This window comes from Gymnoscopelus microlampas (assembly GCF_963454915.1).
Source record: "Gymnoscopelus microlampas genome assembly, chromosome: 12".
NCBI classification, from domain to species: Eukaryota; Metazoa; Chordata; class Actinopteri; order Myctophiformes; family Myctophidae; genus Gymnoscopelus; species Gymnoscopelus microlampas.
Window position 1 is genome coordinate 30,911,481 of NC_139949.1, and position 26,561 is coordinate 30,938,041.

The 26,561-nt window shown below is 40.4% G+C and overlaps 1 protein-coding gene across 2 annotated transcripts in view; it reads left to right on the forward strand.

Annotated features, from left to right (window-relative positions):
• Nucleotides 1-26,561, forward strand: part of gria3a (glutamate receptor, ionotropic, AMPA 3a) — a 92,652-nt gene that overhangs the window by 29,485 nt on the left and 36,606 nt on the right. For both annotated transcript variants that reach the window (XM_084074744.1, XM_084074743.1), the window contains exon 4: nucleotides 13,160-13,347. In XM_084074744.1, coding sequence (XP_083930870.1) covers nucleotides 13,160-13,347 — 188 coding nt within the window. The remainder of the gene's footprint in view (nucleotides 1-13,159; nucleotides 13,348-26,561) is intronic.

A 26,561-nucleotide genomic window follows, 5' to 3' on the forward strand; every position in this document is an offset into this window, starting at 1 on the left:
GATAGGCTCGGCATTTGTGGAGGTCGCTTCAATGCCTGTCCCCACACGTATCCAGCCTCATAAGAAGCACGTTTGGCATGCTCTTTGAGTGCTGCTTGAGTTGGCAGGATCAAGTCATATCGTCTTTGCTTTCTGGCAAAGAGATCAAGCCTGGCCTCGTTCACAGTTGTGACATCACTGGACCGGTCATACATTAGATCTTCTTAGTCTCTTGACATGGATATCTTTGGTATCTTCAGTGTCTTCAGCAGATGTAGATGCTCTCTTTTGGGCCCTTTCCAGCTCTGTGTTGTTGAACAGCTTGAATGATATGTTGCTCTGTTTCTTGTCAATGTGCTTTCTATGCCATCACCTTCATCTAGTCGGGTTGGACTAAGTAAGATAGGCAGAGCATTAATCTAATGAAATAATGGAACTTTTCTTGCAATGGTATCATGACCAGTACGATCGTGCTCTCTGTTGAATAAACTTGGCTGAATGAGTTTTTCCTTGGTGACCTGCTGACAAATGAAACATCTGTCCCAGTTAGTTTTCACAACTGTTATGATGGCTTCTGCCATGTCTGCAGCATAGGCAGAGGCAGAGGGTTTATCCTTTTACCACCTTTTACCAAGCACTTTGATGTATGGGATACAGCTAAGTTTGTGCCTTAACCCAACACTTAGTCCGATCGTTCATCCAATGCCATTTAAATCCCATGCGATCTGTACACCATCCGGTTAATTAAAACCCCATTAACCTTGGCTCGGCTCTCCCGCGCTGGCACAACCTGTCAATTCAGGTGCGGCTATCTAACTGTTTTGGGGTAAATTAGACAGCATTTGGGATACTAACTTTCAATTAGCTGACATTGAACCCCACTCTGAGGTTTAACAGCAGTGATATATCACCAGTGTGCCCTGGTAGTGCAGATATTCACTCTTATCTACAACTGTTTTAGCATAATAATAATAATAATAATAATAATAATAATAATCGTCCTTAATGAAAAAAAAAACGTACATTTCTATGAGAAAATGTATCTTTTGAGGATCCAGGGGGCGACCATCTTGAAAATAGAAATTCAAGTGGCTGGGAGTGTTTTCTTGTCAAGCAACCCTTAGAGACTGCTCATGCCAAATGTAATGCTTGTATCACCAAATAAACCATTATATAACTTAATTGCTCCCCTAAAGTGTTGGCCATCTTGAAAAATGGCCGCCATCTTGAAATTTGAAGTAGCTGTGGGTGGCCTATTGTCAAGTGACCCAGAGAGACTGCTCATGCCAATGTTCATGCTTGTATCACCAAATAAACCATTATATAACTTAATTGCTCCACTAAAGTGTTGGCCATCTTGAAAAATGGCCGCCATCTTGAAATTTCAAATAGCTGTGGGTGGCCTATTGTCAAGTGACCCACAGAGACTGCGCATGCCAATTTTCATGCTTGTATCACCAAATAAACCATCATATCACTTAACTGCCCACTAAGGTGTCGGCCATCTTGAAAAATGGCCGCCATCTTGAAATTACAAATGGCTCAGACAATATTCTTGTCAAGTGACCCATGGAGACTGCTCACGCCAATTTTCACGCTTTTATCATGAATTGAAAGATCGTAGCACTTATCTGCTCCGCTATTTCATTATACTGTGCTCGTAATAATAATATTGACTGATGTAATCTAGGACAGTGCTTCTTAAAATAGGACGCCTCCAATGCCTTAATTTTTGACTCCAACAACGTTATTTTTTGTTTGATTTTTTTTGATTTGGAGCTTGTAAAGCTTAAGATCTGTCCTCTAATAAAACATTTAAATGCTTCCCATCTTATACTTGCAGATGTCTCATCAGTATTGGCAGCGAAATATATGTCTATTTGTTCTCCCATAAAAGTTAGCAGTTCAGGGTTCTGGAGCCATCTCTGCTCGAACCTCCATTTAGGAGGATCCCGCATCCGACCCGGGTCTACATAAATCAAACTGACAGGAGCGTGATCTGAAATTAGAATGCTGTCATAGACACAGTCTTTAACTCTATTAACTAGACTTGCCGAGACAAGAAATAGGTCAATTCGACTGTAGGTTTTATATGTACTAGAGTAACATGAATACATAGACACATCAGGGTTTCTATCTCTCCATATGTCTCTAAGATTTAAGTCGTCAGCAAACTGGTGTATAATTTCCCTGCTTTTAGTGTGAGTTTTGTCTGATTGTGTAGATCTATCCTTAGAAGGGTAAGGGGTAACATTCCAATCTCCCGCCATCAAATAGTGACCTCTGAGCGAAGTTAATAATAAAAATAAATCACTGAAAATTTAGGGTCGTCCTTATTCGGTGCATAAATATTCACCAAGATAAGACATTCTGCAAAAAGATTACCTTGTATGATCAAGTAACGCCCCAGTTTGTCAGCTATTACCTTAGTAACATTGAACGGTATAGTTTTGTGTATAAGAGTCATGACCCCTCTAGCCTGGGAGGTAAAAGGTGCCGAAAACACCGCCCCCCGCCATCTCTTTCTAATCCTAATATCCTCACTTGGTGCCAGATGAGTTTCTTGAAGAAAAACTATTTTAGATTGAACATCCTTTAATCTTCCCATCACCTGTTTGACCTTTTTAATTTTCTGTAAACCCCTACAATTCCAAGAAGTAAATTTAACCTCCAATTCTTTAGCCATATTCACCAATCTCGTATGTCTTTTTCACGCCTGAATTGAAAGTAGTGCCTTCAAACAAAAACAACAAAAACACATACAAGACAAAAAGAAAGGCTGCTTCAAAGAGCCTGAAAAACCCCAAAATATCCCTCGAGCCCATGCAATGGACTTCCTCCCCCCTCCCTACTTCCCACCTCAAAATGGCTAAAGACCATTCCACACTCAGTGAGGAGTAGCCAAACATCACCATGCGACCTATGATGATCTCTCCCTCCACTAATGTAAGCGAAAACAGACCTATATCAATAGTTTTAAACCTTGAGCAAAAATTAAAAAAAAATTGAAAATTTGTTACCACCCAAGTTTGTATTCCTTTTTGAATTCCTTTTATTTTTTTTTTTTTTTTTTTTTTTTTCCTTACTTTTTTTTTTTTTTTTTTTTAATTTTTAATTTTTTAATTTTTAATTTTTTGATTTTTAATTTTTTTTTTTTTAATTTTTTTTAAAAATTATTATTACTTTTATTTGTATACATACATACACACACATACGTGTATACATGCATGTACACTCCCAAGCATACATTTATCCCATTCAGTATTTTCCTTTCAGTTCTAAATAATTCTTAAATGTAGAATGGAATATAGACAGGCGCACCCTAAAGTGCCCCCATCCAAAGTCCATTCCTTCTAACAAATGTACATAAAAAAAGAAACATGTAAATCCGGGTGCAATACCGGAGGGCGCCAGCAGTAGTGCATACCTTGTATTCTAATAACCCACCCTCCTATACATGAACCGGAAGTATAATGTAAAACCGGATGCCAAATGCATCATGGGAAATTGAGTTCCGTGACTAACGCGACATCACATGTCGTTCAAACATACCGAAAAAAAAAGGCCAAAACAAGCACAAACTCGGTCGAATACAAACAGGATGGTTATAAATAAAACATATCCCAACCAGTGAACAAGAACAGTGCGAATCACAAACAAAAACAGCGCAGAAAAACGCTAATCACGGGGTTAGCTTAACCATCATCCACTATTAGCTTTTAGCCCCCCTGCTAGCCCTACTTCCAGGATACACCAACGCGAGACATTAAAACCAACCTATTCTTTCTCGACTGAAATAAAAACTATATAACGTGTCTAACACGACCGTGACCCAATCAAGATAAAGTAAAAATAAATGTATAAATCACGGGTTATCGTATATAAAAATAAAAAAATATAAAGGATTTGTGCCCCGTGTGTTAATAGTGGTTTTAGGTGCCTCAAGTTAGCTAGCTTAAAAAACAAACAAACACAAATAGGGCTAGCTAGCTAGGCCTGGCCCCCAGCCAGCATTAGCTCCTCAGATTAGCCCCCATTTTTTAAACAACAACAACACAAATTTGAAATAAAAAACAACAGTAGTTGACTCTGGTATAATATAAAACAATATCGCGTGCCTAGCACGACTGTAACCTAAGCATTTTAAAGACAAATATTACGAATTATTGTGTACAAAGTTCCATGCCCCGTTTTTAGCTGTTTCGGGCTAGCCAGCTAGCATACCTCTCCTCTTCACACCGGCTCCTGCTCCGACGCGGGTGCCGGTGCAGATGTGTGTTGTAGGCCTCTCCTCACTGGTGATGATGTAGCCGATGATGTAGCAGACCGTGGAGGTGATGGCGTAGCAGCCTTCTCCTTTCCTTTGATACGTCGGATAAAGTCATTCACGTCCGCTGGTTTGTCAAAGGCCTGGGTCTTGTCCTTGTATGTTATCAGCAGCTTCGCAGGGTATAACATGCCTTGACGAATACCAGGAATCTCGCGGAGTTGTTGACGTACCGAGTCGAATTCTTTCTGCTTCTTCCGCACCTCCAGGGCCAGGTCCGGGTAGAATCTGACCGTCTTGTCATCGTACAGGATTTGGGTTTTGGCTCTGGCTGCCGCGATCACCTTCTCCTTGTCTCTGTAGTCCAAAAACTTCATGATCAAAGTTCTCGGTGCAGCGTTGCCGTCCTTCTTCTGCCCGATTCTATGAGCGCGTTCCACAGATAGCTTTGATGCTATCCCCAATGTTTGAGGCAACCACGCTTCGAGAAAAGCACAAGCATCGCTGCCTTCTGCTGATTCAGGCAAATTGACCAATCTAATATTGGATCTCCTGGCTCTATTCTCATAATCAATACATTTAACCTCCAATTCCGTGTATTTCTTTTCGAGGCTCAGGATCCTAGACTGTAATTCAGCGACAATGTCCTCTGTGCTTGAGACGCGAGTCTCCGCACATTTGACACGTTCTGTACATTCCCCGACCTCCTTCTTTATTCCTTCAATCGCCGACATTACAGAATCCAGTTTGTTAGAGAACTTGGACTCCAATTCCTTGATAGCCTCGAGTATTGGTGCATTACTGCTGCCCAGATCACCTCCCGATTTCCCCGGTGTTCCAGAGGCCATGTTGCTATCGTTAGCTTCCTTTCCGGTGTTGGGTGTAGTGGAGCTGAAGTTTAACTTAGGCTGGTTCTTCCCACGAATTCTTTTTGATCTTCTGCTCATCTGGAGACTTCTAATATTATAGTTGCTCACTTTTCCATTATAGTCTGTTTCTTATGTCACATAATTTTAACAAGCCTACGGAGCGGAGAAACACACGTCCGCCTAGCTCGCCGCCATCTTGAAAGTCTGTTTTGTTCCTTTTATAGTAGGATACAATTCTAACTGATTTCAAGAACAGCAACCTGCAGCTATCCACAGTGATCTGTCTACAGTACTTCTTGATTTGCAGCCCTAACTGTGTTGTTTTTGGAAAAGGTGAACGCTGTTGTGCAGGTACTGAAGGATGACTTACACTAACTGGTGAAGACAGCAAAGTGTACAGCTGAGGTATTACCTCTCCCTAATTGCATCTGCAAGCTCCCTTCAACCAAACCTCCACTGATTTGTATAGCCTACTCCACTCTCTGCCACCGGCAAATGGAGCCCATTTATCCATGCACCGCCAGTCCGCCACGCATGCAGGGTGTTGTGAAAACGTGAACTTCTGACTTCCTACATTGCATGGTAGCATTGCACCTTTTCCTGCTGTTGTACGTGATCACAAAATATGAATATCTGAATTATTGATAATAAAGTGCAAATAGGCTAAGCCACAGCTTTTAGAGTTTTGAGTGAAAATTGGAAGGGATTTGCAACAAAGTGAGCTGTTACATAATGGATGGATATAAAACGACATTGAATCTTACCCCTCAGGCTGAAAGAATTGTATTGCTGGTGAATTATAAATTCAGTCCGTCGTAGAACACACAGATAATTGAGGACCATCTGCTAACAGACTCAGCGAAACTGGCTTGCTATCAAGTAATAAAGAAGCCACATTTTCTTTGAGGCACTTTTTAACTCGTCACACAATCTTTCATTTCGGCAAGTCCTCCACTGAATGATGTCACTATTGCATTGGTCCAGGCCTCTCTTGGATTCATTCCATGTATTCCTCCACATGGCAATGCACAGCTAGCATTCAGATCACTCAGATGTTCTTTGTAAAGTCACTGTTGGAATTGCCTTGGACAGTTCCCATGCATTTCACAGCAATTGAATTGACCAATGTATAACTCTGACCCAAATGTCAGAGTTACAAATGTAACCAATTGGGTCCATTTGGTTATATTTGTACAAAATAAACAAATAAATGTAACTGTGTTGCAGAAACCACTATTGTAGTGACCTTGGATAGTAGCAAAAACAGTAGTGTAGTTGTAACCTTGGATAGTTCCTGTGAAGCAGAAACAGTACCATGGATAGTTCCCCTATCAACCCCCCCCCCCCCCGCCCTCTCTCTCTCTCATTGTGTCTGTTTCCTCATCATATTTTCACTCCTTTATTTATGCAGGGATGGACACTTTTCCTGACTTTTTCGTGTATGTGTGTGTGTGTGTGTGTGTGTGTGTGTGTGTGTGTGTGTGTGTGTGTGTGTGTGTGTGTGTGTGTGTGTGTGTGTGTGTGTGTGTGTGTCTGTGTATATATACGAGAGAGAGAGAGAGAGAGTGCGTTCTGTATTTATACGTGCTATAGCACAGTCATCTAAGTGAGGCAACTGATGGCAGTAAAATGAACATTCTAAAGTGCAGTATAAGATTGAAAAATAATAGCAAAAATCTGAAATGGCACTGCAAAATGTGACTGGCATCTGCACTGTAATCCTGTTACAGCTTACTTTTTGAGTTCAGACATTTTAAGGCCTCGGGATAGACACGTCGCTGAGCCTGCTGGATTGAGAACCAATGCTCCAGTACCGTTTGCCAGATGGTAGCAGACACCCCAGCAGTGCTGAGGTGTCTGGGATCCTTGATGATCCTCTAGGCGTTCACCCTACTCCTCTGGTTGTAGAGGTTGTGCATGACTGGCAGCTCAGTTCTGGTGATGTGCTGTTTTAAACACCCACTGTAGAGCCTGGCAGTGGTGTTTTGAGCATCTTCTTTACCATGCAGTGAGTTAGGGTACTCTCTATCGTGCACCTGTAGAAGTTGAAGAGTACCATGGTCCAAGCCAAACCTCTTCAGTCTGTGGACGACATCACACCCTCTGTGATGTGGACACAGAGGGTGGGGGTGCTCCCTGCAGCCTCCTTTAGTCCATGGTCATCTCCTTTGTTTTTGACAGTAAGATGGAGGTTCAATGAAACCCTAAAATAATCATTTTTGATAGAAATAAAACAGGCAGCACACCAACTGCAATATTAATTGCAATGTTATATACTCTTATTAATATTCCATTAATACTCATCTTTTCCATTTCTCTCTGCTGTTCTTGACAATAAAACGTATGTTACATTATGTATGTTTTCTGATAAAACCTTCATCCTCCATGTGATCATAGTCATTTTCTGTCATGATTTCACAGTCACATACAGTAAGCCATGGTAGAGGACAAAGTGAAGGTTTCTCCACTCTGTTGCTGTGCGTTCTGGTGTCAGCTCCTCACAGAAGAAAAACCACAAAGTTCAATAGAATTGAAAACAGCGTGGAGGCGTAGTCTGGGGGAAAGAATGATGGAGTCAGCAAAGCCTTTGTGCCTCTCTCCTTCACCAGAATACAATAAATAGCACACAGGGCCAAGCACTGCGAGATGCACCACATGTTACAAGCTTTATGACTTTTGAAGCTATCATTATTATCATTTACTTCCGCTCAGGTCTCAGTTTGCCATATCTTCTGTAACCCTACAACTTAATGTGGAATCAGGTGACTTATAGAAAAGCTTCTCTGCTTGATTAAGCGCTGTTCTGTTTATACCATGGCCCAAATGTCTCTCAGATGCCTCTCATCTATTTTAGAACACTTCCTTTGAGGGTCATCCATTAGAACAGTGCACATTCTGCATTATGAAAAGGATTGATCGAATACATGCTGCACAGTTTGCACAAGATGCAAGGCCATTTTTATATTTGTTTGAATAAATGCCAGACGTGTTTTAATTTAAAAAACATATATATATATTTTAACCAAGCTGTATGGTATGTTACTGTAAGTAACACATCTCTAGTGGTTGGAGGTGGACTCTGTACTCTTTAATTGAGACATTTTGCTCCTGACAATGTCAAAGCTTTTTTTAAACATAGTGGATTGAACACTAGATGCACCACCATCTTTATTCCCCCCATTCGATGGACATCATTCCAATGATTATTCCAATGATCTCTCTACAGCGGGTGAGATATCAAACCTACAGATTGTAGCTTTAACAGATAGGTAAAATTAGAATAGCCAATGCCCTAAGAGTCAACCAGCTCCATGCTCTTTACAGCTGGTCAGAGTAAAATATCTAGTGACGTGTGAATAACTAGAGATGCTCGCCTCAGTAGAACCCATACAGTATTCATAATTTTGTGTTATTTGACACTATACCTCTTACCTCCATCTGTCTCCAAGAAGGCAACATGGAAACATTTAGCTCTGAAAGTTAGCATAATAAAATATGCATACTGTACAAGTATGAGGTGTGTCTTCAAAATCAGTGAAGTGGCAGCGAGAGAGAAGACTGGAGGAGTGCAAATGTATGAAAGTTTCCTGTTGGCTGATGTTTCTTTGCATTTAAAATCAGGAGTTAAAGGGAGCTGACGTTGAAAAGGGAGTCGCATGCCGCATTGCGACTGGGAGTTGTTGATGGAAGAATTGTCCTTAAATTTGTCGCCGCACAGCCATTTCTCAGCCTGAATACCTTTATTTAGCATGCGCTTGCCTCACACACATAGCTTTCTATGTCACCACTATTGATGTTCTGCCCCTCTGCAGAACTGCTTTTGGGCTTCAAGAGTTTTAGAGCTTCTTCTAAAATAGGTTCAGTCTTGTCTTGTCCAAATTCCCCCCGGTGGTACACTGAGCTTCAGGCGACCTATCACAGCAACATACTGTAGGTCAGATGCCTGCAGGAGCGTTTTAAAGAGGCCACCATCTTCAGGGAGGGGGAGGAGCAACTGAGTTACAGTCAAGTCAAGACTGCAGTGCACTGCACACCATTGACCATATTCACAGAGTGTCATGATGTAAAAGAAAAATGGCTGCCATGTGAATATGGTCAGTGCTCAGCATTCATGTGAGCTACTGCCCAAGACACGGGGGAAAACAAAGCAAGCTATAGGGAGTCAAATGTGTGAACACGATAACTTAAATCAGGGGTTTCACACATTGTTAGCTTGTAGCTCTTCAATTTCCCTATCTTTGAAAATATTTGAACATTTTAAAAAAAATGTTGAGATTAATGACCTGGCCAAAATAGGAACACCATGTTGAAAGTGGTTAACAACATGTCCTTTAGATAACACTTTTATCTAAAATGTGAGTGCCTGTATTGTTTAGGGTGGATGAACATTGTATGAGTGATACCCCTGACGGTAGCAGTATTAGGGCTATGGTTTAAGGATACAATTCTAAAACAACCACATTATTTGGATTGTCAGTACATCAATGTACTAGGCCGTGGTGTGTGGTGATAAAGCTGTTGTATGCTTGCCATTTACTCACTTAGTTTCATCATGGCCTTGGGTATATTGTGTGAGTGGGAGAGAGAGTGTGTTAAAGGTTCCCAAATACAGTATATCATAAAAATACTGTATTTGTTGGACTGAGACATTTTATGATTGAATGCGTAGGACTGCTGAGTCATACCATAATTCAAAGAAATCACCAAATCCATCATATTAAACAGTGGAGGTGCTGAGCCTTTTGTACGCTTTCAAAGGTACAAAGCCAACCTAATCACTTTGTATTGTAATTTATTGTACTTGATGATGCACATTAGCGATGTTAAATGACATATTGATCTCTATCACAAGTCACTGTCTTTCAGGCTAATCGTCCCTGTTTATAACAACAACAAAAAAACTGATAATGCACAATGAGAGGTCATGCATGTTGAATAGAGCAATGATTCTCAACCTTTTCAGGCTGTGACCTCCCAAAATAATCATATTTTAAGTAACTGGGGACCCCCCCACCCTGACAAGCACTTGGAATTGTATGAGTTGAGGCATTAGGTTCCACAGATAAATATTGTCAAAATAGCCGATCTACAAGCTGTGTGAGCTTTGTGAGATCACCTTTTTTCTTCTTTTAAAAAAAATAGTCACTTCACTGTCATCTGGGGTCCCCCCCAAAATCATGTGGTGATCCCCCCTGGGGGTCCCAACCCACAGGTTGGAGAACATGACTCATGGCCTTAATGACTTTCACTGAGAATGAATGAATTAATTTCTCCTGCAAAAAATGCCATTCTCTACACTGCCAAGTAACAACATGCTCCAATTTTGGAACGAGTTTAGATTTTCAGGCTTGTCCTGTATAATCAGCTGTATAAAATGCTATGGATGGTTGACCTGTCGGCTTCTTCGCTAGGCACCATCTGTTTACAGAGTCAACTAAAACTCTTGAACCAAAGGTCATTGATTTTTGTAGTTTTCCCACAGAATGGTAACACATACAGTACTTCACTATTATTACAGCACTAACATTCGCTATTGACTTTGGATGACATGTGATACTAGTATGTATCATATTTTTCATTCAAATTATAGTTATAGAAGTTAGAGAACATCGAATTACTTTTTTGTAGTTTAGACGTTATCTAGCAATGTGTTAATGATATTGTATTGTATTATCATTGTGCACCACATTTTCCCCTGACAAGCTTGTATAAAGGTGGAAATCTGAAGCATGCTGCTTAGCATAGTGACAAAAAAATGTGTGCGTGGGGGGGGGGGGGGTAATTTCAGCTTACACTATACAACATCATGTCTCAGAATATGAAGAAATAGCAGATATTCACCATCTGTTTTTTCTTCTTTTTTTCCTTCAATTTCCTTTGTGCTACCAGACATAGACTGTACAATATTCTGATCACGATATCATCTCATGATATCTGATGAATGTGTCTGTCTGTGTGACTTGAAGATGCTGGCCAATGATGGAATCAGCCCTAGACTCTTCAGACAGACAACAAAAGCCTCATATTATTATATGTCATTAGAGGGACTATTCAACGCACATAGCCTGTTATAAATGCATTATTGAGTATTAAACATGCAGACATGCTCATCCCTATTCTCTCCCAGTTACGTCTGTTTTTTGAGCGTCTTATTGACCATATTTACATGGTCTCTCATGCTCTCTTTGGTTGATGAGCTCCACATTTTTATTTTTTATTTATCGCACTGCACAGTTAGCCTGGTAAACCCCCCTCCCTCCGGAAATCTCATTTGCATTTTGATTTCAGGAAGGAGGTCTGGGATTGCGCAGGGAGTAGAGCTGCCCGGTCGCTGCGTATTCGAACCAATCAGCGGCTGCTAGGGGCGGGATCAGGTTACTGCACAGTGTTATCAGATAATATTCACATCGTGATTAGGCTCTTGCCCTTTAAAGGATCATTGCACTGATAATGACTCAGTTTTCATGAATGCATTTCATCCTATAATTATTTTTTATTCCTTTTGAACTTAAAGCCCCAATGCTGTATTGACTTGGTGGACCACATAAATGGGGGTTTGACGAACCCTTTGATTCCTTCTTTATGTAACCCATTAATATAAAAGACAGTTCTGTTGTGTTTTAATGTTCGTAAACATTACAAATTTAAAAAACATCAGTTTCAAATATTCTCAGAATTCATTGGCATATTGATCAAAGGTCCAGTCCATTTTTTGGAGAGTGAAGAAATATGATGTACAAAAAGTATAGACAAATTATAAATAAATGAAGCCAGAGTTGATGAAATTATGATGATGTAGTTGTTATGGTTGCAGAAGTTTAGCATACTGTACAACATTCATCACAACTTGGCCACATTCTGCCACTGTCCCATTCAATTAATTTTCTGTCACTTCAGCCTGATCATCCAAACTGTGTTTTTAAAATCCTGTACGTTTCACCCAGACATTGTAGGGAAATCAAATATTCCCCACAGCTGAGATTTGAATGAATCAGATTAATTCATTATTCACACAGTGAGACAGCCAGAACATTAAAAGTCTAAATGAAATCATATGAAATTAAATAGCTCTTGCCAGCTCCCAGGCATTGGTGGATTATTTCTGTGAAGCCCAGTCACTGCCACAATCATGGAATTTGAACAAAATTACTATATATTAAACTAAGTGGACATCCTTGAGGCATTAAGCTTCATTTATTGGAATGGAACTTAAGCATTTTAACAAGAACCACAAAAGTATTTTGGTATTCTTGCTCATATTTAAAGGGCATAATTCAGATGAGCAAAGTGCTGTATGTACAAAAGAATGTAAAATTCAAGTATATCTTTTTTTTTAACACAATTTGTGTTTGAGAGTAGATTAAAGCGCTTTCACTTCTGCCCACACAAATACAAACAGTTGCACCATCTGTCATACAAACTATTTGCCCTTGCAGCTTCCTCGTGTCCTGGCGGCTGCACCCCACAACTGACACTGTCCTGGGTAGGCAGCTCAGCCTTACGGAGATCTGTGCTTCGAGGAGTGCACTTTTCTAGTTATAATATTGAAATACCACATTGACTAAAATACTGGAAGTAATGGATGCGGAGTAAGTCATCCATAAGTTTGAGAATATTTTCCTTATTTTCAATAATGGCATTTCCTTGTTTACATTTTGTTTCATGTCACTAAACACAACCGTAATTGTCTTGACATTGTGCTAGAGACGTCCAAGCTAAGGACGTCTCTAGCACAATGTCAAGACAATTATCCAAAAACAGACAGCCGGCTGCAGGCTTCAGTTTTAGCCAGACTGTACAGATAAATGATCCAACCATGTCTAAATGGATCAGCGACTAAAATGAATACTGATAACCCAAAACGCTGGTAAACCATCCCTCAATCTTTATTGTTGATTTTCTTCATGTATATTCTTTCAGTGTTGAAAAACTGAACATTGTGTTAGAAACACCCTGTATAATCCTTGGAGCTTTTCTTTATGACGTGACTACAACAATGGCCCCATGGTGCGATATGTGACTGAACACTCCTTGTCCTCCTCAGGTTTCTCAATCCTCCAGGCCATCATGGAGTCAGCTGTGGCTAATAACTGGCAGGTGACAGCGCGCTCAGTGGGGAACATTGTGGACCCCACAGAGTACAGACGCATCATTGAAGAGATGGATCGCCGGCAGGAGAAACGCTTCCTCATCGACTGTGAGGTGGACAGAATCAACGCTATTCTGGAACAGGTATCTATAGTCAACACTCTGAAACAGTGAAAGTGATGGTTGTACACCATCAGTGCTATGTAGTGAACACCATGAAAAAACAATGGCTTCCTCCCTTCCTGTGTGAGGAGCTGTATTTTTATATATATATATATATATATATATATATATATATATATATATATATATATATATATATATATATATATATATATATATATATATATATATATATATATATATATATATATATTTATATATATTTACTGTATATTTTCATTTAGGTAGAACTAACACACAGGAAACAACTTGTCTGTTGGTGTACATCTTCAAACAAACCTCTCTGAGAGTATCTTTATCTAGCCTGGGGTACTCCATGCGCTATTCTTATTCAATAGGCTTTAAGCACCTGCTGTTCCATATTCACCATTATGTCCAATTATATCCTCTTAAAGTAAGGCGTTCTCTTGTCTCTCTCTGTTCAACATTTCCTTTCTACTACCTCCAAGCATGTTTGCATCATTAAGGAATTAGACCTTAAAACTGGAAGACATTGTTAAAATAGATAAACAATGTAATTTAACGAAGGCTTGTTTGTTGTTTTTGTTGTTAACATTGTTTGAGCTTACCTGGACTTGAAAGTCCATTCATCTGTGTTTCTCTAAGTGTTCAACAGCTGTCATTTTGCTCGGTAGTTGTTGATTCAGAAGTATTTGCTCATTTGTGCTGTACACAGCGGCCTCATTTAGATGTACAGTATGCTGTACTGTCACAAGTTATATCGAATCAGGGCTATTAGCATTTTGTTTGCTGGGCTCAGTGCAACATTCATTGTTAGTTTGTAGTTGCCGTGGTGACATGGTTAAATTGTGGTTAAAATTTTCTAATGGAATTTATTTATTGGAGATAGATAGCTGCTTCAAATCCTTGACAACTGCTACTTCTTTCTGATATTCAAGTTGTCATTTGTAACTAAATTATGTCAGGATTGATGTCAGGTCTTTCCTTTGGGCAGATAATTTATGTCTGACTACTACACATGCAATGCAATGTTTACTGATTCTTAACACCAAATACCTGTAGACATGTGTGTATCTCTGTACTGTGTGTGTGCATGTCTGTGGCTTCCATTTTGTGTGTGTGTGTGTGTGTGTGTGTGTGTGTGTGTGTGTGTGTGTGTGTGTGTGTGTGTGTGTGTGTGTGTGTGTGTGTGTGTGTGTGTGTGTGTGTGTGTGTGTGTACTCATTTGAACAATTTCTCCTTTGCTGATACAGTAAGTACAGTATAAGTACAGTATATATAATCTCTCATTATTATTGGCTGAAGAGTTTTACAGTGAACCTTCACTGCAGCTTTGGGGCCATATAACTCTCTAACCCTGAGGGATTTTTAAGGGACAGCCGAGAGCTCTAGTGAGAGGAGAACTTTACTGTTCTCTCTTCTCATCACTGATACCCACAATGTTCCATAGAACACCACAGATCCGCAGACATCTACGTGTATCTCCATATAATGGCCATGTGACGTACCGATTTACGCATGTCCATAATTGGGCTGACAATGCGTGTGAAGTGTGCTACAGACAGACACCACCTGTCAGCTGCCACAACTTGAACATAAATGTATTATTAGTAATTATTGTTAATAATTAGCAATTTGTTCCTGATCTGACTGTGAGTCACATCTAAAAAACAGACAAATGATGTGGCATTCAGTCACAATGTCTTGTTTGTATGTACTGTAGACCAAGTGTGGTTGGTGGCTATACAGCAGCCATCTGTCTGTCAGACCAGCACCTTGAGTAGCAGTACGTGTCCGGATATCTCAAGGACGATTTCTTCCGTATGTGAGCTGTCACATCAACACGTACTTTACCATTATATCCGCTCCTAGTGTAAGTAGGACACACTGTCCCATAACAGCAACAACAATCATCCTACTATAAATAGCCTACCCTCCTAGCCTGAGGGAAGAGCTCTCACAAAGAGCCCAAACACAACTGAGATCACTCAGACATCAGTGAGCACCATTTTTGACACAAATCTTTGAATGGTTGTAGGACTGGAGGTCACAGTTATTATTTATCCCATCACAGATATGGGCAGCAATGATAGTCCCTGCCACATCCTTACCCTAACCATAACCAAACCAAACCAGACCAAACCCATGCCTAAGCGTAACCATTTTTAAATCAACTTTACAATCCGGTTTGGTAGGCAAATCACAATGCTTCTGCCCATAACAGCAGTGAGACCCTCAATAATGGCACAGGGACAGTGAACCATGTTTTAGATCTCTTACAGGAGTATACTTACTTGCAAAATCCTCTTTTATTTGTATTTTTCTTCTGTGAAAATGTTTTTGATATTGGTTTCTTGTTGAGCTATGTGCACATGTACTGTACATGTGCGTGCATACATACTGTACCCTAATACATGTACAGTACATGCAGATTCCACGCACAGACTCACTGTTTTAATTTTTAAATGAGTGCATACATATACACATGCACATACATACATACATGCACGCATGCACACACACCAGTTGCTAATTCATATTTGGAGGCAACAATGTGCATTAGTCTTACATTTGTTTACATTTGTTGCAGGATACTGTGATACAGACAAGTACATACATCAGTACCTTCGCAAGTACCCACAAGGATACTTACTTATTATGTGAATGTGAACATGCGCGTACTGTATGTGTACATACTGTATAGGCCTAGATCGATCCCACACCCATTTACATACTCATAGATACACCCGACTCACACACATACATGCACATTTGCCCCAAGGTTATTTATGTACACGGCCAGTCACCATGTAGATCACATTTACAGTATGCATAAATGTGAATCTGTTGCACATGCACATACTTTAAGCCTCATCCCCTTCATTTCCCTCCCTGGTGAGTAATCTACCCCTCCCCTTCCCCCCAGTTATCCCCCCCCCCCCCCACTCCCTCTGGCAAACAGCTTAATCTTTTTTTGTTTTGCATCCAGGCTTAATATCGACCCAATCAATCTGACATTTTCTTATTTATAATTCATATGCTGATGATGTCAAACGTCAACCCCGTGTACCCCGACTACCATTTAACTTTGGTATATTTGTCAATAAGAGAGTAGTGCTTTATTTGATTTGGGTGCTGTGGGAATTATTCCTCTCCTATGGGCCCTGTTGGTCTGTTGGTGACTTAAAAAGTCAGTCTCAGTTTCATCCCCTCCAGTAAAGACTGGTCTAAGACTTGAAGTACTGGGCCTATACTGTAGGTGAAACCAAGAGTGACATAGAGCCCTTCTTTTCCAAATACTTTTCATCAATAATAGAGGCGCAGTCGACTGCAATCTTGTGTGTGTGTGTGTGTGTGTGTGTGTGTGTGTGTGTGTGTGTGTGTGTGTGTGTGTGTGTGTGTGTGTGTGTGTGTGTGTGTGTGTGTGTGTGTGTGTGTGTGTGTGTGTGTGTGTGTGTGTGTGTGTGTGTGTGTGTGCGCGCGCGCGTGTGCGTGTGTGTGTGTGTACCCACTATACACATGAGAATGTATGAGCAGGGAGGGAATGGGAGAGAAAGGGAAAGCAGAGAGGGAGAGCAGAGTGGGAATTGAGCCATGAGGTATAAAGCATCCTCTGTGGTGCTGAGGATGGAACATTAGAAGGGCTACATGCCCAGTGGACGTCTGGAATTCCACACTCAAAGGGAGCATAGTACAATAGTAAAATGAGATGTGTCTGGACTGAAATGACATCGGTGTAGAGGTAATGTAATCCTGAACTGTAGCTTTACATACCGACTTGCATTACAGTGGAAATTGTTTTAGTAGCATGACATATCACGTGAATAATTTAGCATAAACATAAACTATGAGGGTACAGCCCTCCAATCACCATGTGACTAGTATTATGCTAAAAGATATATCATGTTACTGTATGATAAGTCATTAAGATTATGTTCAGACTAGTTCAGTAGACGATAGATTGTGTTTAAAACATGTTTGGTCCCATGTAACTGATATTTCTAATAGGCTATTGGTCAATAGAAATGCCAAATCTCTAGGTGGCGTAGTTGAGCGATTAAAAGTTTCTCCGTCTGGTGGGTATGTACCGTATTTTCCACACTATAAGGCGCATCTGAGTATAAGGCGCACCTTCAATAAATGTATTATTTTCATATATAGGGCGCACCGCATTATAAGGCGCATCCGCACTATAAGGCGCACTGACGGTGCGCCTTATAGTGCGGAAACCAAGGGAACCAATATTGATACATATATAAGGCGCATCGGATTATAAGGCGCATCCGCACTATAAGGCGCATCCGCACTATAAGGCGCACTGACGGCCGAAAAATTTGATTTTACACACAGGAGAACACCCGATCGTCTTTGTTTTGGTGAGTAGCGACTGTATTTTTTATTTTTACTGTGCAAACGGGTCAATGACAAAAATATAAGTATGGTCAGAAAGCGTTAAGTAGAACTATTAACGCTAATGCGCTATGGACCAGAACTAGGTAACCGGTAAAGAGCAGAGCACATTTATTGAGGACCGAAATATTAAAAAGCAATAGACTAAAATGGCCTTTAGATTAGAGATTACTGCACACGGGACGTACTGTATTTACTGTATGGGTGATTGTATAATCAACTGCAAATATGTCAATTATAATAAGTATTATACAACAGCACCTACAGTATGTGTATTGTGATTGCTGACAAAGATGTGTCACAATAATATTTATAACAGTGCTAACATTACACTGTACAGTGTACTTCTAAATGGTGGAAGGAGTCCAGTTCTTCAAAAATACATAATGTTCTTAATGTAACATTTAATTTAAAGAAATCTTATAGGCTATATTAACAATAACAATAGCTTTTAGATACAGATCCTGGAAGGTAAGGGTGTAACTGTTTGCTCTCAGAGCCTTGTCTGTTTTGTACACATCATATATATTTCAGGTCAATTCGTCATCAGTTGTCAACATATTTAGGTGGAACATGTTGAAGTTAATGGTGAAAAGTGAGGCTTGTCACTTGTGGTTCAACAGGAGTCAGATGACAAATTGTTCTTACAAAGAGAATACTCAACAGTAGGAAGGGAGTAAAATCACTGGGGTGTAAATCCAGTGCAACACTGTGCCATTGCTCCAGTGTGCTTAATTAGAATAGATTCTCCTTGGAGTACTTAGGCTAATGGTCTTGTAACCCAGCACAAAAAGAAAAATCACATCTAGACTTACTGGTCCAGACAGGGGGGGAGACCAAGGATTAAGATAAGTAAGACCTAGGACAACTGTTGTCCCAACCCCTTACCTGTTTCTTCTCTCTCTCTCTCTCTCTCTCTCTCTCTCTCTCTCTCTCTCTCTCTCTCTCTCTCTCTCTCTCTCTCTCTCTCTCTCTCTCTCTCTTGCTCTCTCTCAGTGATAAATGCCATGGTATGAGTTGGAGCTTTAATTTCTAGGTTCTATGCATGTACTGTATGTGTGTCATTACTATATAGTAGATGTTATGAATTATTGTTTAATTTGTATTATTTCACTTTATTTGATGCGTTAAATGCTACAAACTATACACGTGAAGTAAAACCAGGAACGATTCAGCACATGGAAAGTTAAGGCCTTTATGTCTGGTACCTATAACCGTCCGTGTGCTCCTGTTTTGCTGCTGTGTCCTGCTCCTGAGAGGCACCCGACTGTCTATCAAAGCTGATGCACAGTGGGACCTCCTTGTTGCTATAAATACTTGGTATTATTCCCTGCTGAATCACTGTCACACCACTAATGGATTTATTTACATTTTGAGTTCTTTGTATAATACAGCCTTTTAACCACTCTTTAGGGACCAGGGTGTCCCTATTTTGGGTATGTGAGTCATTATAGGTGAAAATAAAAACAAAAACAATTCTGAAGCGGAACATAGCAGATCTACAAATTCACAACATGTCACAAGGCAGCACATTGTGAGCTTATAGGTCAGCTCTTTTCTCTATTTGTCTTGCGACGAAGTACATAAGTGGTATAAGTGGCTTATACCTAAAATGATGGGCTGAGGATTTATCCATATCCACAGCAGTGACATCAGTGTTCCATTCTTTTAAATTCTGGTCACAGACACTGCTTGTGTAAAAAAAAAGAAAAGAAAAAAAGATCATTGTGGTGATTATCGTTTCCATTTTCCTTATAGTGCAAATATAAAAGCACATTGCAGTTAATGACACTTTGTGATGTTCAAGAAGTCTAGTGCCATATGCCTGATTTGTGTTGTTGTGACACATTGGTATTGAGACTATCCTTTCCATTCAATGATCATTAAAAATGCACAAGCCAATCAATGCAGCGATAGCTCCTCTCTCGGTTTCAAATTGTAATTATACTTGAATCAGTTCTTCCTCCCTCCATGTTTTTGAGGAAAATGTTTTCAGAGTTTTCATCTTTCAGATCTCTCTCTCTCCCTCTCCCCCATCTCTCTGTCATCGGGGATCTCCATATATGGACATATGACATCATTCACAACAGAAACCATTGCCTAACTGCTTCTGTTAGAATTTGTTTTACCTTAAACAATTAGGTTTTAGGTTGATTTGCACTGGATTTGCACTGGATTTAACCTGGGCACACACGCCCATGGGTATCTCCATATGTAGGCATGTGACGTGACGATTTGCGCTGATGTCGGACATGACTTTATTTGGGCTGATAACACGATGCTTCTCTCCGTTGTTACAACGGGTACTGCATAACCCCACACGCACGCACGCGCACACACTAACACACACACACACACACACACACACACACACACACACACACACACACACACACACACACACACACACACACACACACACACACACACACACACACACATATATATATATATATATATATAATATATATATATATATATATATATATATATATATATATATATACATACTGTATAAAGCTGAGACACACATCCTTGGCCTATTTGGTTTGAATTCAGGTGACACAGTTTCCTCTCCATGCTGTTTATAGAAATGTCACACACTGCTGTATACTATGACTTTGAAAGCTGATTGAAGACCTTACCCACTTAAGTGAGTATTTAACCACATACGTTGCACATCGCTGGGAACAACAATATCCTTTTTCTTTTGCACCCCCCTACCTGCTTGGCACTCAGTATCAAGGGTTGGATGGGGGGTAAGTCCCTGTGACAGACTAGGGGGTGTACTTGTACATCATGGCTGCGGGATGTACTTGTACATCAAGCTGCCTCACGCTACAGAAACAGGAGATATGCTCCTGTCCTATGGGTCACATGGCTCGGCAAGGCTTACTTCTTTAACCCATTGAGACCTGGAACTGTGTCATTTTTAGATTTGAGCTAAAAAAGCATTATTTTACACTTTGGGCTATTCAAAAATAGCAGATATACAAGCTCATAGCGCGGCACCGAGTGCCGCGCTACGAGCTTGTAGATCTGCTATTTTTTTTAATTCGTGAAAATGTGTGCAAATCTTTGAATATATATATTTTCAAAGCGAACATTTTTAACTCAAATCTTTGCTTCTGGGGGTCCCTGGAGCAAAATATTTTGATGGGGGTCTGCGGCCAAATACATATAATTTTGGGGGTCCTTGACGTGAAAAAGATTGAGCACCACTGATATAGAAACATAGGTTTTTCAGAAAACTGTTGAGATTTAGGAGACATGTAGAATCTGTGCATATGCTCTTTCTGTTATTATTATTATTTTTTTCAAATTTGGTAGTTACGGGAGTTTACACCAGCATTGTTCTTGTGAAGAACTTTTGTATTATAATTTCCATCTAGCCAAATTAGGCGAAAAACGGTTACCGCACTTACAGTATGTACTCACGCAGCCAGTCTATGTAGGGCAGCTTCACCACTGAACACCACATAGTGATTTGTGAAGCAGCTTCATTGTCCCTGCCAGGAGGCCGAAACGGTCAAAGGCGAGGGATTGTGTTTTCGCTCCTGTGAGTCTGTGAGTCTATGAATAGATTGGACAGGGAGGTCACACCGTTGTTAGACTAATACTGTACGTATTGTTTAATTTAATATTTTCTCTTCTGTTCCTGAGCCCAAATGTTCTCGTCCAACTTCCTTCTGCGTTCATTGGATCCTGTGCCAGCTTCATGCCTTACCTCCTGAAAAACATAGATCAAAGATCGTTCATCACTTCAGTTCTAATTGAACTAATTTAAGGGTTTAGTTAGCACTGAAGATGTGTCAGTTTCCCTTGGAAGCAGTGGCCTACCAGACACAGCCAAATGACTGCTAGGCTCTCCCTTTGTGCTGCACACTCCACAAGTACTGTACTATACCACTCTGAGGGGAAGAAATAGTTTGGCTTTATTGTGTTTTGTAGGATTTTTTAGACTGTATGCTCTAAAATGTATACAGAGCTACAACTGATTAACTAAATGGCAAACAAATCCCATAACATCCCATTTTAGTGTTTTTACATGCTCACTTTGAGTTGCTCGGGACAGAGTGTGAACTTCATGGGTGAGTGCTGATGACTCCTCAGGCACAGTCATTGTTCAACAGTCTCCTGCTAGCTGTGCTATTACTCCAGGGCACTGTTGCAAAGTTGCAAATAACTATTCCTTTTTTTACGTTTCCAATTGGTTAATTCATGAAGTCATTTTGGGTCCCGGGGGGAGACACTAAATGTGTCTTTTGGGTCTTGAGATGAAATGTTTGGGGACCACTGGTTCACTGTTACTCCCTCTTACATGGATGAATAGCACACAGAAAGCTTTTCAATACAATTTGTAAAACAACAAGTGGAGGTGGAGGTATGCAATCATCCAGCCTACCTGAGAGGAAGGTAATAGGATTCATGGTTGAGATAGTGTGAAGGTCCTGAGCAGGGCTAACCTTGCAGGATCAAGGACATCTCTCTCCAGAGGCAATTAAGACATATTAAAGCAAGACTAAAACAGGAGCTTCTGAAGGGTGGGCATGTGAACGGAAGGACAGGCAGCATCTGTCCAGATACTGTAGGAGCCACTGACAATTTGTGACGATATATTTGAATGTGATTGAGAAGTGACAAGTGACTAAGCAGACGGACTCAGGGATGATTCTTTTTTTTGCCTGGTGTCGTATATTTTCGATCACAAGAGCGGGCATTTAATACCGGTTTCCTGAAGAAAGCTTAAAGTTGAAAGAAGTCCAGAGTCCAAGGATTCAAGTCAGGGCATCTTTTATTTCAGCCTGACTGGGACGTCTGCCATGTGGGTTCCAATAAGCAGCGCGCCCAGTCACTTACAAACACAAAGCATTTATACACTGTTCACCTCTTGTCAACAAGGGGAGGGGTCAGGTAGTTTTAGCCCAGCCCCCTGATCCCTGTTCACCAATCACACACCAATTACAGGAATATTGTAAGGGTCGTGGCCGAGCCCCCCGCAACACCCTGATGAAACACATTTGCATTGTACTTACAGAGTAACAACTTGTCTTATTTCTAATTATCAAACTTTACCTTTACACAAAAGCTGGTATAGTAATTCTTGTGTAACATTTCTCAAGCTTTAAAATGAATCCACATACTGTTATACTTCATAGTTGCAAACAATAGTTTAGAAAGAATACATCAATAAAGACAGCATTTACTCCAGAATGAATCCCTTAAATGGCATTTCCCTTGGTTTACAGCACAAATCATAGTTATTCAACTTTATTCTTCTCAACCATGCACTTTAAAGGACTTATTCTTGTATGAATGTACCTGGTCTTACTCAGTTTGACAAAGTTAGAATTAAACCTTAAAATCTTCTGTAGACCTCCTGTCTTTCTGCCCTCGCAAGGGGAACAATAGAATGCTGATTAACTCACATAAAAACAAAAGAGGCCAATCTCAGCCTAGGGTGTCGCCCCTTGGACCCCACCAATTTACATCTCTGCCCTGTGGGAGGACAAGCTTCAAAAGGTCTGCACACAATAGAACAAAGCCCATCTTCTGTAGGCTTCTTTTGTCAATCAATTTTGAGGTGTTATCTCTGTACCTTCTCAAATTCTACATATCCTGTATAGGAACAAATGTTAGCGGGTGCTGTAATGTAGAGTTGATCTCCGCCTGCCAAGTTGTCATCCTGTCATGTTTTCACCTAAAACAGCTGTCTGATTATACTGCGACCCAATATTAAATCAATTGTCTTATTTATGAAATAGCATGTTCATATTTGAAAGTTTACTTCATAACCCCTCTTGGGAGACTTCACAACGTCTCCCACAAAGGAACTTTCAAACCTGTAAAATAATACAGTACTGGTTAAACACTCAAGGTTAAAGTCTCCTCCAGCCCCCTGTCAAACCTGCAAAAATCAACACTTAACAGCCTACTTATGTATATTACTGAACCTGTAAAACAATCGTCATTTGGTTACTGATCAAAACACATCATATAACATCCTGTAACAAAAAGTGTCCTTTAGTGTCCACGCGCTCAGAAATGATTTTCTGTTTTTCTTTTTTCGCCTGAGCTAACAACGCGCAGTTGCTGGATTCTTCTTCTTTGAATGTCCATGTTTTGCACACCGATTCCTCAGTTCATTGAATCAGAAACTGTTCACAGCTTGGGATAGGGGGAGGCAAGGGGTTTGGTGGAAATGATGAAGGGTGAGGTGTAGTGTCATTTTCCAATGACACCTGATGGTGCATGAGTAGAGGAAAGTGGGGTACGGAATTGATAGGGGGTGGGGCGTAGTATCACTATTCAAATGTTGGCAACTGCAGTGCGGCTTCTCTATTGTGGCGTCGATAAAAAGGCATATCAAAACATGCGCGGGCTTCCAGGGATCCACTCCCCGTGAGAGAGCATACGACTTTCACCTGGACACAGCACTTGGTTGAATCTCCAAGGCCTGCAGATCTGGACTCTGGGACCATCTAGCCGTCCGCTTGACGTCTCCTTCTGCCGTCCTGTAGTTCGATGCGTAGACAGATGAGACACGTCTGGCCCTCCTCTCTGATGAGTGACGAGCTGATGAAGATTCACGCCACCCCTGGTTTGCTCCTGTCGTCTCCTGGTTCACTGCCTGGGACGACTTGTAGAGCTGAGTTGACGAGTTGACCTCCCTGGCTCCATGCTGTCAAACTGGACCTTGTCGTAGACGTTTGTAGGGCTGTGTTGAAACGGTAGACCTTCTCGTGGTTGTAGCAGTCATCTCCTTGACCTGGGGCCCCCTTCGTCTGGTCTAGTGTCATCTGGGACCCTTCTGTACTCCTGGTGCCCTGTAGCGACGCGTTAGATGAGCCAATGCTGATGAGTAGACCGACGGCCTGGCGATCGATGCTCCTTTCTCCGCTGATGCCGTGACACTAGGGTTGAGATGACTTCAGGTTGAAGGGCCTCGGACCAGCACAGCTTTCCTGGTGTATCGATTTCTTTGACTTTGGCTCCATTTGACATCCCACCGACTCCATCTTGCAGCCCTGGACACCATCCACTCAGCCATGATCCCCTCTGGATTATCAGCCATCTGTGTCTCCAAGTTCCTCCAGCTTCTCCAACTCCATTCCTGACAGGAAAATACTCGGCAAAAACTTTCCCTAGACTTTTCCTAATAAATCAAACATGTTTCCAAACAGATAATACATTTTAACTAGGTCTTAGCCTATTGATTCCTACATAAATTACTCTATCTCAATTTTTCATTACAATCAAACTTTTTCAATTTTTCCCTCCTTTGTATGTTTTTCAGAACACTAATTCAAAATTTATACTACAGTACTCTCTGTACAAACATCCCCTCTTGGTCCTAAATTTAGTAATAACAGAACTTTTACTCTCAATATTTTCAAAATGGGTACTCTCCTTAAAGCCTAATAAATCTATTTTACTTAAATACAGATCAGTGTTGGTGATGTTTTGCCACCAGGGTGCAAAGCCGTTTAAACAAATGGAACGAAGACCCCCCTAACTATCTGTCAATTTCTATCTAATCTGTCTACCTTATTCCTATCATGGCGTCTCGAGCATGAGGATAAACTCCCCTCCAGCCACCTATTTGTGACCCTCAAGGTTCTGCCAAAACTATACTAATTACTTAGGTCTGTACCAGAAAAAGACTGTCCACCCCTGGTAACTCACATCAACCAACACTTACCTTGAAACTGCGGTCAAATTCTCTTTCTTTCCCTGGTTCCTAACAAAACAAACAAACAAAAATATGGTAATTTCAAAGCACAGACATCTCCTATTAAATGCTTGGATTTTGTATATTGTTCTGTTACCTTATATAAACGAATTTCAGCCTATTTTTAGCACCAGTACTGAACCACTGAATTAAGTATTTAAGTCCACTATCGAAACTCTAAATATTATACTCGATCTGTGAGATTAAAAAGGATAGTGATCCAGACCGGGAACTGTCTATACGCTGTCACTCAATTTAAGGCAAATTTTACAGTTACACTTTAGCACAAAAGAGAAAAGTCTATGTAAATAAACTAAAAGCCTATTTAATAAACTAAAATCTAATTCACTTTAGCAAAATAAGAATCACAAATATCTCCCTGTTGCAGTAGTTCAGGTGTTTTTTAGAATGAACCCCCAAACCCCTGCAATCAGAAAGCCAGTGAAACTTCTACTTACTAGTTCCTCCATTTTAACCTTCAATTATATCCAAATCATAATTTTAAATCAACACTGTCTAATTACTTATTCACGGCTGAGTCAATTAAACAAAGTGTATCTTTTTAGTCGAAGCACACATGCAAGCTATATCACATGTCCCTCAATATCTAAAGTAACACCAACAGATCCTAATGTGGCCATGTTATGCCTTTCCAATCCGTGTTCAAACCTTGGTGTTCTCAGAAAGAACACAAGCAACCCTGTCTCTGGCCAGATAACAGGATCTTCCAAAGGCATGCATTCCCCGGTTTGCAGTCTCTCCAAAAACAACCTTGATTTGACACAAAAAGGACATCACACTCATAACAACATATTAGACCAGTTAAATAATTAAGCCGTCATGAACGAAGCACAAATCAAATCGAATCAATCTTATATAATAAAACCTTAGCTCTCAATATTTAAATATCTTCACACAAACCTCCGATCTATAGTTGATCAAATTTAACCTTTGCTCTATTATTTCTTTACTGTAACATTCCAATTTTAATTTCTTCTAAATTCACTTCTTACTGTCCTATTTTGTAGATTACTTTAACAGTTCAAAGATTATTTTCACTATCATTTAGACT